At 44.5% G+C, this 13,025-nt stretch overlaps 1 protein-coding gene across 1 annotated transcript; it reads right to left on the bottom strand.

The window, feature by feature from the left end:
* Positions 1–395: 395 nt before the first annotated feature.
* On the bottom strand, positions 396–5,454 carry T265_04801 (hypothetical protein; the record flags this gene model as incomplete). Its single annotated transcript, XM_009169639.1, has 2 exons — positions 396–630; positions 5,270–5,454. 2 exons carry the CDS (start codon positions 5,452–5,454, stop codon positions 396–398), a joined length of 420 nt encoding a protein of 139 aa, XP_009167903.1.
* Positions 5,455–13,025: the final 7,571 nt, after the last annotated feature.

The raw sequence follows: 13,025 nt of genomic DNA, 5'->3' as shown, positions 1-13,025 counted from the left end.
GGCAGTGATTGGAAAAGATATTATCTAATGCTCCAATGAACCTCTCCATTCAAGGATTTTCCCGGTCGAGTCAGGCCAGACAAGGTGCACTTAGGAAAGCGGCCCTAAAGACTGCAGGGTGAAGTTACTTGCTCAGTGAAGCTACGAGGTAGAATCCGGTAGAATCAACTTAGGTTCAAGTAGATCATAAGGTTGACAGAAACTCGGAGGTTGCGCCTACCTGATGAGCCCCAAGAAGGGCGAAACCAGTCGTGGGTTGTCGAAGAGTTTTCAGCAACCTTGTGAGTAGGCGCCTCCATGAAAATATACTGCGATATCTTGAATATCGTGCCAACTGAATCATGAGGCGGCCTGTGTGCAGCACATTCAGTTGTGGAATATCGTAAACGAGAGATTCAGTTGAGTCTCTCGTGAAAACTCAATTGATTTGCAAATGAGTGTATTTCTCGAAAACAGTCCAATTTGGGTTCTAGTAGAACATAAGGTTGACGGAAACTCGGGGACTGTGCCCACCTGATGAGCCCCCAAGAAAGGCGAAACCCGTCGTGGGCTGTCGAAGAGTTTTCAGTAACCTCGTGGGTAGTTTCCTTTATAAAATCAGGTCTCTTTGGTTCCTCCACGAGGGCTCCCCTCGATGATGCGACATTGGAGCGTTTAGTTAGCAGCTGCTATCGGCTTATTGCTCATAGTAAATTAATCCACCCGATAGCAGAGGTTCCCCGGATGGACGGATTTTTTGTTTGCCAAATCGCTTGGTACAGGTGCCTTCCAAGAGCGAAATCTCCTTGGGGGAGAACAATCTGACACTCGGTTGCCAGCTACCAACTGCCTGTGGTGACTGGTGATTTCCGAAAACTACCGTAAAATGACGGCGAATATAAGTATGAACCCAAAAGATGACATTTTGGTCATTTACGAACCTCAGAAGACTGTTTTACGTAAGTCAACGGCTTTGAAATCCTTTTGACTCGTTAAGTGAGGTTTTGCTAACAAAGTAGGCGTTGTCGACCAGACAGAACAGACAGATGGGCAAGAAGTCATACACGCTGTTCTGTTGCCAAGACATCCAGTAAGGTTTCGGAAGTTTAGGCTGGTGCCTAGTGGCGTGGTGGCAAAAACAATAAAAGGTTTGCTCCGCTCTCATACGCTGACGCAGTTATAATTTTTTAGCTTGTTTGGTCAATCAGGAAAAGTACAACTGAATGACTGTGGCACAGCCTTCGTGGCAGTATTGAGGGAGAAAAGGATGATGAGGGAAATAGTCCACACGTTGAACTCTTCTTGCACCTAGCTGCCGTTCAACTCGAAGGAGGATAAAGGGCTGAGATAGTTCTAGTATGGTCAGGTCTAGACAGGAGTAATCAAAAAGTCAGGGTTCCGCTGGGACCACGGATCTCCTGGAAGACAGTTTCGCTTCCTAGCCGCTGGACTGCTTCGAGCTCAGATATGTTGAAAAATGATGGTGATCGGACTAAAACCAGAAGCAACATCGTTTAGTTCCACAGGTTTCAAACTTATCACTGAAAATAAACAAATTCATGACATAACTCGTTCAATAGCATTTAGTGAAGGCCTCTGGGAAGAACGAGCTATCAGCGGTAGTAGAGTTTTAAGGATTCGCTTGAGTGTATTCAGCACAATCAGTCGAGCCTGCTTTCTGTCAGTATGGTAAAAGGAATGTCAACAGCGGGCGATATTTTGAAAGGAAAATTGAAAGTTCTTGCTGCTGGAACTGATGAACATCATTTTCAATCCTGTCATGGATGGCTGCGCAAATTTCAACTGGGATATAACATCAGTTCAAGACTTCTCGGTGGCGACTCTGCAGATTCCCTTACCGACACAGCTTCCAGCTTGTTTGTTCGCATTCCAGCTGTATGTGAAGGGTACGAACGAGCAGACAGACAATCCATAAAACTGGCTTACACGACTGTCACATCACCCAGAGCACACACGCTACGTTTCGAAAACGCTTTTTTACCGTGGGCTTGGTGCGGTCAGTTGACCCCGTTCTTGAACTTGTGAGAATCGGGAAACAGAGCTACGTTGCAATGACGCACTGAAGGTGTTTGCCATCAGGTCCATTAAGGCCAGGCATAGTTTGCCGCTTCGGCCGAGCTCACCCGTTCTTTATAGAGAACGACACTGAGCCTCCGAGATACCGGCAGAATAGCCAGACGGCTAAAATAATTTTTTTCTGTCTGTATTGATCGGATGACAGTTCTGCCGAGCGCCAGATCACTCACGCCACGCCGGCACAGCAACAGGACTTGATGCGAGTGCCAGCACACGTGACACGAGCAGGTGACGTGATCTTATGACGTACGTCAGACCGTCCGGTTGGCGCGTCAGCTATCCGGTGGAACTGTGGCTATTTGACTAAAGCTTGCCAAAGCCACTCACACTGAATGTCAGCCGCGGAAAAACGACAGATGACAGTTGTTCATTTGTTTCCACTATTTACAACTCAGGTGGCCACTGGACCAAAATCCTATCTGACCATTCCAACTAGTTTGTCGGACAAATACAAGCCTTGAACACTTCCGGTCTTTTCAGTGGCCCAAAAGGGATCCGATTTTAGTTCATGGTAAAACTACGTTTTCATCGTCTTTGTCTGATAATTCAAGCTGCATGTAGCACAACGCCATTCCGTTCACGGAATTTACCACCATACTCGAAGCTTCCTTTGGACTGCAATAGGTCCTTTCAGTCCAGTCACTGAAAATATTGTGAAGCGAAGTATGAAGTCATAATGTCCAAAGACTCGGTGATGTGGAATCTCTCTGGACAAGCCCGGTGGTAATTCTGACGTGACTCAGATCGGAAGTGCAAACGGTGCCAAACAGGTGGATGTGTTGGATCGGATATGTTGTGCTACACTTCTGTGGAACTATTACTACTGCCCATCAGACAACTCACACCACACAAAACTGGCAAGGTTAAATTGTAACGTAAACCAATCTATTTTTTTTTGTATTTTTTGCCATGCAGAATCTTAGTACATGCAACAAGAATAGAAAGACCCCTGGACTGAACATGAACCCATGACCTCTCGCGTACTGTACAGAAAGACAAACTATCCATATTCATACTATCAGTAATCATTATCGTTCCGTATTAAAGTGCTTTCAGAAATCAATGTTGAGTTTCATACAAATATATTCTACTATGATCATCCTTCTAGGAAAATCCTTTAAAGTTTGCTCTGCTTTTGGAGTGTGCTATACAATTCCCACGAAGGGATGTGGGATATAGGGTTCTGCTGATAGACATTCTTGTGTTGAGAATGGTTTGTGACGGATATCAAACTGGAGAACTTCAGGCAAAATGGTCGAAAATACTGTATGGCACCTCAGTCGTTGTCCAGAGTGGCTATTCCAGTGTTCCACTGAGACTGGAACGAAACTTAATTCCGGCATCATGCGATTTCGATTTGATCCGTGTTGAGTTCTGATGGTAAGTTCCGCGTAAAATTAAACATACCTTGTAGTGGCGCCACTTATCTTCACATCCCTGATGTCAATAACACACGAGACAGGGTGGCGTTTGAACAACACAAAATAAGCTTGATATGGACGACTTTTCGTGGATTCAGACTGCAAACGAATCGAATAGCTAATGTCTTCAAATCAATGAAATTATCACCCCGTGAAATCTTGAAGCCATCCTGGAGGGAAACCCCCTATCCGGTGGAGAACCACTGGCATAGTGGTTACCACCAGAACTCGTGACTAAAAAGTATACCAGCTGTTCCCATACGGTCAATTTGACCAAACTGGGCATAGTTGTTGAATGCACCAAGAGATCCAAACAAACTAAACTGTTGCAGAAAGTGCATGAAGAGATCAGCTAGCTTAAGTGCGTATTTTTGTCGAATTGTTCGAGCTACTTTGTAAACTATAGGCTCGAACCCATTCACGCAAACACTGAAAGAAAGGACTAAGTTATTTGAGCGAGTCTTTGTCAGACCACCTGAGTGCATTTATGGATTTTACCAAGGGTAATACATATAATTTGAGTGATACTCTCATTTCGTTTGCTTTTTCTGTAGTCCTCACGGAATACCTGAAAAATTGCACGAATTGCAGTGGTTTTTCAAATGGGCATAGGGAAATGCTTGTTCCTATGATGTTTGCGTTGGAAACCAATTTTTCTAGCATTCTGCTGGAGTCACATTCAGTCACTTACCTTCTTTTATGGTCAGCCGTATTCTTTAATTTTTAGTGGGTTTCGACATTGGAGGTGGTGTGCAGCTTCATCAATCTTGACAGAAGAATCTGTGTGGATTTCCCGTACCCGACACACAGGGAGGTCATCCTAGGTAGGGATATCAATGCTCAACGAGTGGCCAGCTTCTATAGCTGACAGTTACGTCTAAACTCAAACATGTAGACAACCCGCCGTTCGGAGAGATGGAGAGACAAAGCTATGCCATGCCATGACTTACGGTTGACGTTTTCAGGAGCAACCACATGACCGGAGTAACCTATTGCTGATGCTGAGTGTGTTCGAAGCTGGTGTTTACGATATCACCTTGCAACGAATATTGGCATTCATTATGAATTCGTATCATGACTTGGCTGCTCAGGAAGTTCGGCTATGTACTACGCCAAACGCATAGGCTAGTGTGACTTTTCCAATAACTTGGGAGTAAACTGGTTGGCTGACACCGCTGTGGTTTTGAAACTTCTCTGTCATCGCCTAACCTAAGTGTTTAACGTCCTAGCTGCAGGTGCACGTTGCAGCATGGTGCATTCGAGCTGAGAGCCTGGTACAGCATGCTTATGTCTGACAAGCGGCCGGTGCGAGCCACTTTTTAGCCATGCACCTGACAGGCTTGACTAGTAGATCTGCATGAGCACCCAGGTCAACTTTTTGAAATATCATTGTATCCCACCAACTCCAGGTAACGAATTTCGAATGCCATCAAGTCGTGTCTAATGTAGGCTTTATTGTGTCGTTATTCAGTGTTTGATACAGTCTCAGAAACGAACCGAGACCATAGATAGTCGTGTTCCTGGCTTCATCTGTTTCCTGAATAGGTCGCTTGGATCCATTGTAGCGACCCAGTCACCCATATACTTGACTGTTCAACTCAATCGCTCACTGGATCGCGAGGCTTGTCTCATACGCACAGCTTGTCTTTTTTCTCATACGCACAAACACGTCGCATTAAGCTGACCCATCGGACATCGATTGTCTGCACCGCCTAGTCAGCGTAGCAACCACTCATGCGCCGACGCGCCCACGTATACGCACTGGGACCTACATAAAGGGAAACCGAACCCAGTCAGGACACACTGGCGCGCGCGCAGGGAGCAAGCACTCCAAGTCCACGGACAACCATGGAACACGTGCAGCAGCAAAACTGCGGAGAAAACACGTTACCACCGTCTGGACTTTCACCAAGGGACTCCAACATCCGATAAGTTCCCTTTTTTGACTTGCTCCCATTTCGCATTGTATTCATTTTTATACGTGTCGCAGAAATACTAAAAACTTCTGTTAGTGCACACATACCTTCTGATTTGTATTATGGCTATCACCATCTGTGCACTAATACCATATCAATTTTTCTCTTTGTTACGTTATACTCAGGGTTATCTTTTCGTCGGTCGTTTTCCCGCATTGTTTTGTCCAGGTCTGTGTTGGCCTTTGCGTAAAACCTTTCGAAAAATGGTGAACTAGTACTCTCCAGACTGCCTCAAGAACTCCTCATGACGAAACTATAGCAATTTCAGCTGGCGCAGATGAAGCCCATCAAACGACCACGCAGAATCTCAGGGCCGCAACGAGTTATGGAGACTATCGTTAACGGAATAAATGAATTAATCCTCATAAACGAAACTACTCACAAGGTTGCTGAAAACTCTTCGACAGCCCATGACCGGTTTCGCCCTTCTTGGGGCTCATCAGGAAGGCGCAGTCCCCGATATCTCGAATATCGTGCCAACTGAATCAGATGCGGCCTGTGTGCAGCACATTCAGTTGTAGAATATCATAAACGAGAGATTCACTGGATTCTCCCGTGAAAACCAAATTGATTTGCAAATTAGTGTATTTCTCGAAATGTATTAATGTTGATTTCGTGAGTGGTACCACATCTAATGGGAAGCGTGAAGCTTGAGTGACTGAGACTTAAGTGACTGTGAAAATTCTCGGAGAGTTCAACTGCTTCACTCTCAGCTGGTACATGTCCAACTCACCAAATTGCTCGTTGCCAGACATCTTGATGATCTAACTTTGATGTGACAACAAAAGCTCTGTCAAAATATTTTGTAAGCAATCTGTACTCAACGATGCCAGGGTATAAGACCAGTTAAGAGGAGGCAGTAATTCACTGGCGTGAACACCCTACACTTGATACTATGAGGAAGACTAATAATAACAGTGTCTCACCTTGTATGAGATCCCCATTCACCGGAAGAGTCCAACATAAGAACAGATGTTTTTGAAAAGGGGAAGCAAACTTCAGGCTCAGCTTTACGGCCAGCGGCTTACTACAGAATGCGAGAAGTTGGTGGACCTAGAGCATAACACGACTGTTGTTGAGCAAGTCACCCAGAGGTAACAATCCAGTCTATAGCCCGAAATCGCGTAGACAACATCTAAAAACCCCATTCAGCAGACGCAACTTGAAGAGCAGAAAGAATAAGTGTTAGAGCAGCATTAATAATCTGAAGAGCAGAGTTAATAAATTCAAGAGCATAAAAGACAGCTGCACTGCTGTTATGCATGGTCCACCGATTGGTTCTCATCACTAAAAACCAAGCGCTGGCATGATGCTCAGATTTTGTCTTCCTGACCGTGGTATTCGCGGGAAATTCGTATAGGAATAGGAGAGCCAGTGAGACTGTACAGTCCCACCGATTAACCTGCATAATCTCAACGGAGCTGAATAGTGCTCCAGCTTCGGTCATGAGTTTGGAATTTTGACTAGGTGGCTATCCTAGACGGAGAAACAAGAAAGCACTACTGAGTCTAGCGATAGTGTTTGTTTTTCAAGCCGAGAGATGCCATATAAGTAGTGGAAGGGCAACTTGCTTACCTATATCTACGAGAGCAGTGTATCCAAGTCCATATCGGTGGAAAGCATGCTAATATGGACACTGAGCGTGCATGGTTAATCTGTCGGATTGCGCGAGCGGCGTTAACCTGAATGTGTTTTCACTGGCTTGTCACTGTGAGCTTGACTCACCCTCAATACAATAATAGAATTGCCCCGTGATCAAATCATCTTCGAGAATCACAATCGGGACATTTGGATGGGTTGTTTACCTAAACCCTTTTGTCTGGTTCCAAGAGAGACAGAAGTATCCAGCTAGAAAATTTCTGTGAAATGACTGGAGACAATTAGCTCTAATGGAGATTACAAACCATGTGTGTAGGAAGGTACACTGAGATTTGCTCGATCGTGAGACCTCAGACAGCTAGGGTATAAAAGTGTTGGGGATTGGTGTACCAATTGCGTCATAAATGACCTTTGATTCTGCCGTTGTTACATGAAATCATATCGGCTGGAAAGGTTCGTTTGAAGACTTGGAGTGAGTGCCAGAGCCGCGAGTGAAGTGTTGGTCTGGCATTAAGGAAACGGAACAACCGAACCCAGCGTAAATACATGTTGGCTAACATTAGTGACAGAATAGTGAACCTTTAGCCTGGTGCCGTACAGGACATTATAATTGTCGCGAACACGACCTGTTGATAAGCTATCGGCCAACGAATGACTGCAGGCTGTTGGTGGAGTCACTTGTGAGGTCAAATTAGCAGGTACTATGGCACAAGGGATTTGTTAGCTCACTGAAAATGAGACTTGAGTGGATTGAGGACTACGCTTTTTTGATGCCGTTAAGTGCTGACAGAACACATAACCCTACCAACAGAATTTGTGCAAACGTGCCGTCATAGATAGTTGATTCCGATGGGTTGTCATTCTACTTTAAAGAATGGTGGAACTTCCAGACCTGGTCTAGAATTTTCCATCAGATCAAATTCTGGCGCAATGATCTATCATCCCAGCACCATGCTTGTTCCGTAATTTTCTTCTAAAATTTTTGGTGGAATATCGAATGCTTGGGAATGCCTCTTCCCGTCTGACCATCAATAGCAGGTGAAACCGGTCCAGAAAATGACTGTGGGTCACGTGGTTGTCACATGTCTAGCGTGCGCGCTCTGTTTTGGTGCCGACACCTGTCGCATCACATATTCAGTGAGTTAGATTTGACAAGCTATATGCGCCGAGTAAGCTACAGTCTAGAAAATGAACCACTGAAGCTCTGAAAATGATCTAGACACCACGAAGAACTGGGTTGACCTAATCAGTGCAAGATGAACGCAATGAGAAAAACGATGCGGAGATTGTCCTAAGGAAGACTAGAGGCAATATGGAATTTTTCAAAGTAAAAACAAAGCATAGTGGAATAATCCGACGTTTCGGTTGATATGGTCAACGTTTTTCGAAGAGTTCTACAATCAGTTGAATACGAATCCAATGCAACATCGTTTGGGTCCACTATCACGTCTTCCGAGTGGTGTGCTTCTGAGATCAGCTGCCAGTCCGATGCGATCAGCGTGTGTGGGTGTGTGCTAGCTCTGTGTGCGTGTTCGCGTGATTGGGTGTGTGATTTGATTAGAGTGCGCCTCCGTTTGTTGTGCTGGCTGTGAGGCACCGCTGATGAGATTCTGTTTTGACATCTGGCTACTATGCCTATTGAGGTGTGAAGTAAGTTCAAGCCAGAGAGACGGGATGCTGGCGCCACCACGGCGGTTGATGCAGCTCGGTTGGGTGTTGATCTCTAGGGCTTCAGCGCACGCCCGTTTCACGTAGACTTGAATCCTGATTCCAGTATATGTGTACTATCGTGGTTGATTTGATGACCTGACTCAAGTTCGTGGAGTGCAATGGCTGAGTCGCGTTCACGTGTTTTCTTAACCCTATTGGGTTTCTTGGAGGAAAACGCGCCCGCCGTTCGTGCTCCATGATTCGCACATGGAGTTGCCTGACTGTTTGGCTGGGTATTCTGTACAGGAAAGTTGAAAGACGCGGTTTGTGCGCTATTTCGGTTTGATGGGGTCCTTGGCCCTTATGAGGTAAGGTTTTACCAATTCGAAGGAAGGTTTTAACATCATAATCCCAAAGTATCTTTCGAATGGCGTCTGAAGTGCCTTCTCCATAGGGTATTCCCATGGTTTTCGTGTTCCTGCCTCACCACTCCGGATGGCGTTCTTCCCATGTGTTGGATAATGAGCCCTATGGGGGTATTCATTTTGCCGTAATACCCTACTGAGTCGCCTCAGTTTGTCCGCTCAAGTGGACTCATCCGAGCATAGTTTCTTGACCCGATTCACCACCCATCCGACAACTGCGTGTTTGACGTTGTGTGGATACGAAAAATTAGAATGCAAATACCTTTCTGAATGTGTGGGTTTTTTGTGGATTCCCACTGAGATTCATGGCTAGTGCTAACGGATAACTTGCAGTCAGTTCAGTGAAATAATAGTCCCATGCTCGTTTCCAGTTTCCATCATGAATTCCATATCACTGCCGTTTGTTGGCTGAAATGATAACAATATGTCGTCAACGTATCCCACCCAGGTGCATAGTGGATGGGTGAAGACACGTGAGGCCTTAGTTTCAACACGGCGCCAGAAAAGGTTAGCCACTATGCGTAATACGGGAGAGACCATAGCGACACTGTCAATTTGCCTATAGAGTACGTTTTAAGAGGTGAGATACGTGGTGCTGAGACATAGTTCAACACCAGTAATGATATCAACGGGGGATAAGGTTGTTCTCTGTGCTAGAGATACATCGTAGCACAGAATAGAGGGCAAAAAAATAGACAGTCGTTAATCGGTACACTAGTATAAAGAGCTGTTACTTCAAAGCTGAATGCTACTTCATCAATATTGATGTGGGTAGATTGGAGGATATTGACGAAATCAAAGGCGTCATGCACATGACTTAGCACCGGCTGATAAGATGGCTTCAACAAACTGTTCAAGTAGCTGGATAGGTTGTAAGTTGAACAAGTAGTATAGTCCAAGATGGGACGCATGGGGGTAACCGTTTTTTGTAATTTTGGCAACCAGTAGAGTTGGATTTTGGTGCAAGTGACTACCACCGTGCCTGACCCAGCTTGGGTTTTATTTATTTATTTCATTATCACTATTATTATTTCTTTAAACCGAAGTTTGGTTTTGTTGAGAGTTGCACATTCTTTCTGCTGTTCGACCTTCCCTATAAGGACCCATTGTTAGATGTTCGGTCACTTTGTCTTCATAGTCCTTTCGATTCATGACAACCGTTACGTTGTCTTTGTCCGTTTTGGTGACGTGGATGGAATTATCTTTCTTTAGTAACTATAGTACACCTATTTCTTCCTGCAACAGGTTGCTTCAAATTGATCGCTAGTTTTTGAGAATATTGCAGAAACGTAATCTGGCCTCTTCTGATTTATCTGCTGGAAGCTTCGAGAGTGCGGGCTCTACGGCCGGGAGTACTCCACCGCTAACATCCAGTGGAGTGATCCTGGCCATAGAGCTCGCACTCACGAAGCTTCCAATTAAGAGTTCGGAAGAAGCCAGATTACGAATCTGCAACAACAGACACCCACCCTAATCAAATTACACACACAATCACGCGTACAAACACACAGAGCTAACACACACCCACACACGCTGATCACATCTGACTGCCAGCTGATCTCAGAAGCACCCCACTCGGAAGACGTGATAGTGGACCCAAACGATGTTGCATTGGATTCGTATTCAGTTGGTTGCAGAACTCCTTGAAAAAGGCAACCGAAACGTCGGATTATGACATCTTATTCCACCACGCTGTTTTTACTTTAAAAAAATTCCATATTTCACACCACATGACACTCAATCTTTTTAACACTATCCGAACCGAATTCGGCCTGGAACTCTTAAGAGTAGGGACAAGTTGGAAATGGCACAAGTTTACTTTTAAGACATAAGATACCTTGTATGCAGACATTACAACCGCAGCTCGACAGATAGAGTCCTACGACATTAAGCTAAGCAGTCATACAATGGCGGATATATTCTGAAGGGTCCACAAGTTCACGTCACATGTGAGGACTGGCGAGTGGCTGGATCAGTCAGTGTGAAGAAACCAGAGCACGTGATGTCAGATAGACCAATAAAATCAACTAGTTATGAGGAACACAGAAAATGCTTGCCAAATGTGCCATCGTGGTAATGAAAGATAGGGAGAGTCCATTCGTTATCAGTGAGTGTAATGGCCTAGAGAATCACAAAGCAAAATAAAATGAAATAAATGGTACGAAATGGTAAGTTGGAAATATCCTGCCTTCTAAGTGCAATTCAGTTTACATGAGGTCCAACGTTACCGCCAGCACCTTTCGAACATTTGCTGTTTTGGTCATCCTTTTCGAATCAGTTGGCTGTTCCGTTTTAACTACTACCTTTGAAGCTTCGGAAACCCAAATTTTGACTTCCATCTGCCAAACTGGATTTTTTTAAACTATGTGATAGCTTGCGACCGGCATCAACAATAAAATTGATCGCGCCTTTAATAAGTGATCACAACATTACCTGCTTCGGGACATCATTTAGGGTGGGTTTGCGTTGCCACATCGCCATTCCTACGGTAAAATCACGTGAGCTGTTGGCACAGCGCGTGCAGCAGACGCTAGGACAGATATCACTCCCACTAACATAGCTCGGTCTGGGAGAGAGTGAGGCCAAAAAACTGACCGAAACAGTCCGTGTTCTTGGCGGACCAGATGATGGTAACCTATGCACTAGACTGAAACCAATGAAACTTCATAAACGAACCAGATTAGCCGACGGAGTGTTAGTATCTCACAACTAACATCGTTGCCGTAGAAGTCAAAATGGTAGATCCACAACTTTATAGACTGTCTAGGTGACCAGTCTTGGAAGATAAAATGCTTGTAGGTGGATGTAGACCTTTCTAAAGTTAGTAACTATGACCATATCGTCTGGCGTTGCTTACCTTGGCAGTCATGTGTACGCTTACTCTTCGATGGGTCTAAAAACAACTGTTTGCTTAAGATTTCATCAGGAATGGGTTGTGCGTGTTTGATAACTGACTCCTTTCAGACTTCACTACCAGTAGATCCACTGCCCCCTCTGTGAGTTGACGATCACGTTCCATCAGTTCATCACGCTTGGTTCTTCTGACTGTTGTCTCCCAGTTTTATTCCACGGGTTCTTATTGGTACCTAATATGTTATAATAAACTCACATAGCATTCACACCTGCTGGAATTACCCGGCATTCATTCACAACGGCAAAAATAGGCATAGAAAGTCAGTTCCAGAAGTAACTTCGACCAACATTTGTGCACTACGTCGGTCACAAAAGCAGAATCTGACGTCCTTGTGTACAATTACTTATTTGATTAATTTTTATTTAATTAATTATCAATACCAAAGATACTAAAAAATTAAATCCCTGATCAGTGTTACTTTATGGCAAGTGCTCAAAAGTTAAATGTGTGCACATGAATGGATCCACGTGGAATACTGATCTTTCTTTCGAATATTTGGAATTTCCCCGTAATCGGCACAATACGTGAAAAGGTATTGTGTTCACACCGACCGAGGCACACCTGCGGTCTTGAATTTAGTGACTAAAATAGAGAAATATTTCGAATCTAAATGGCGCTCAGCCATTAGGTTCCCATCAAGAATAGTGATGTAACTACCATTAAGGCTGTAAAGACGATACTACTCAGGCAGCCATACGTGCCTAGCAAGCGTAGACTCGAAACTTTACCCATCTACCAAGCCATGAAACCGGTCGTAGGTTGTCGAGGTGTTTTCAGCAACCTTATTAGTGACGTATTCTTCATGTAGAACGGTAGCACCAGGAGTAGAGGCAAAAATCTACGGGTACTGAAATACTTGATCGTAGGGAGTTTCGCCAAATTTGCTCACTGATTGAACAGAAGTAGGGACTAGTTAAATGCAATCCAGCTTAACTTCTGCTTATTAGTAGATTCTAGTGGATTT

Source organism: Opisthorchis viverrini (assembly GCF_000715545.1).
Source record: "Opisthorchis viverrini unplaced genomic scaffold opera_v5_83, whole genome shotgun sequence".
Lineage (NCBI taxonomy): Eukaryota > Metazoa > Platyhelminthes > Trematoda > Opisthorchiida > Opisthorchiidae > Opisthorchis > Opisthorchis viverrini.
This window is presented reverse-complemented; position numbering and strand designations above follow the sequence as displayed.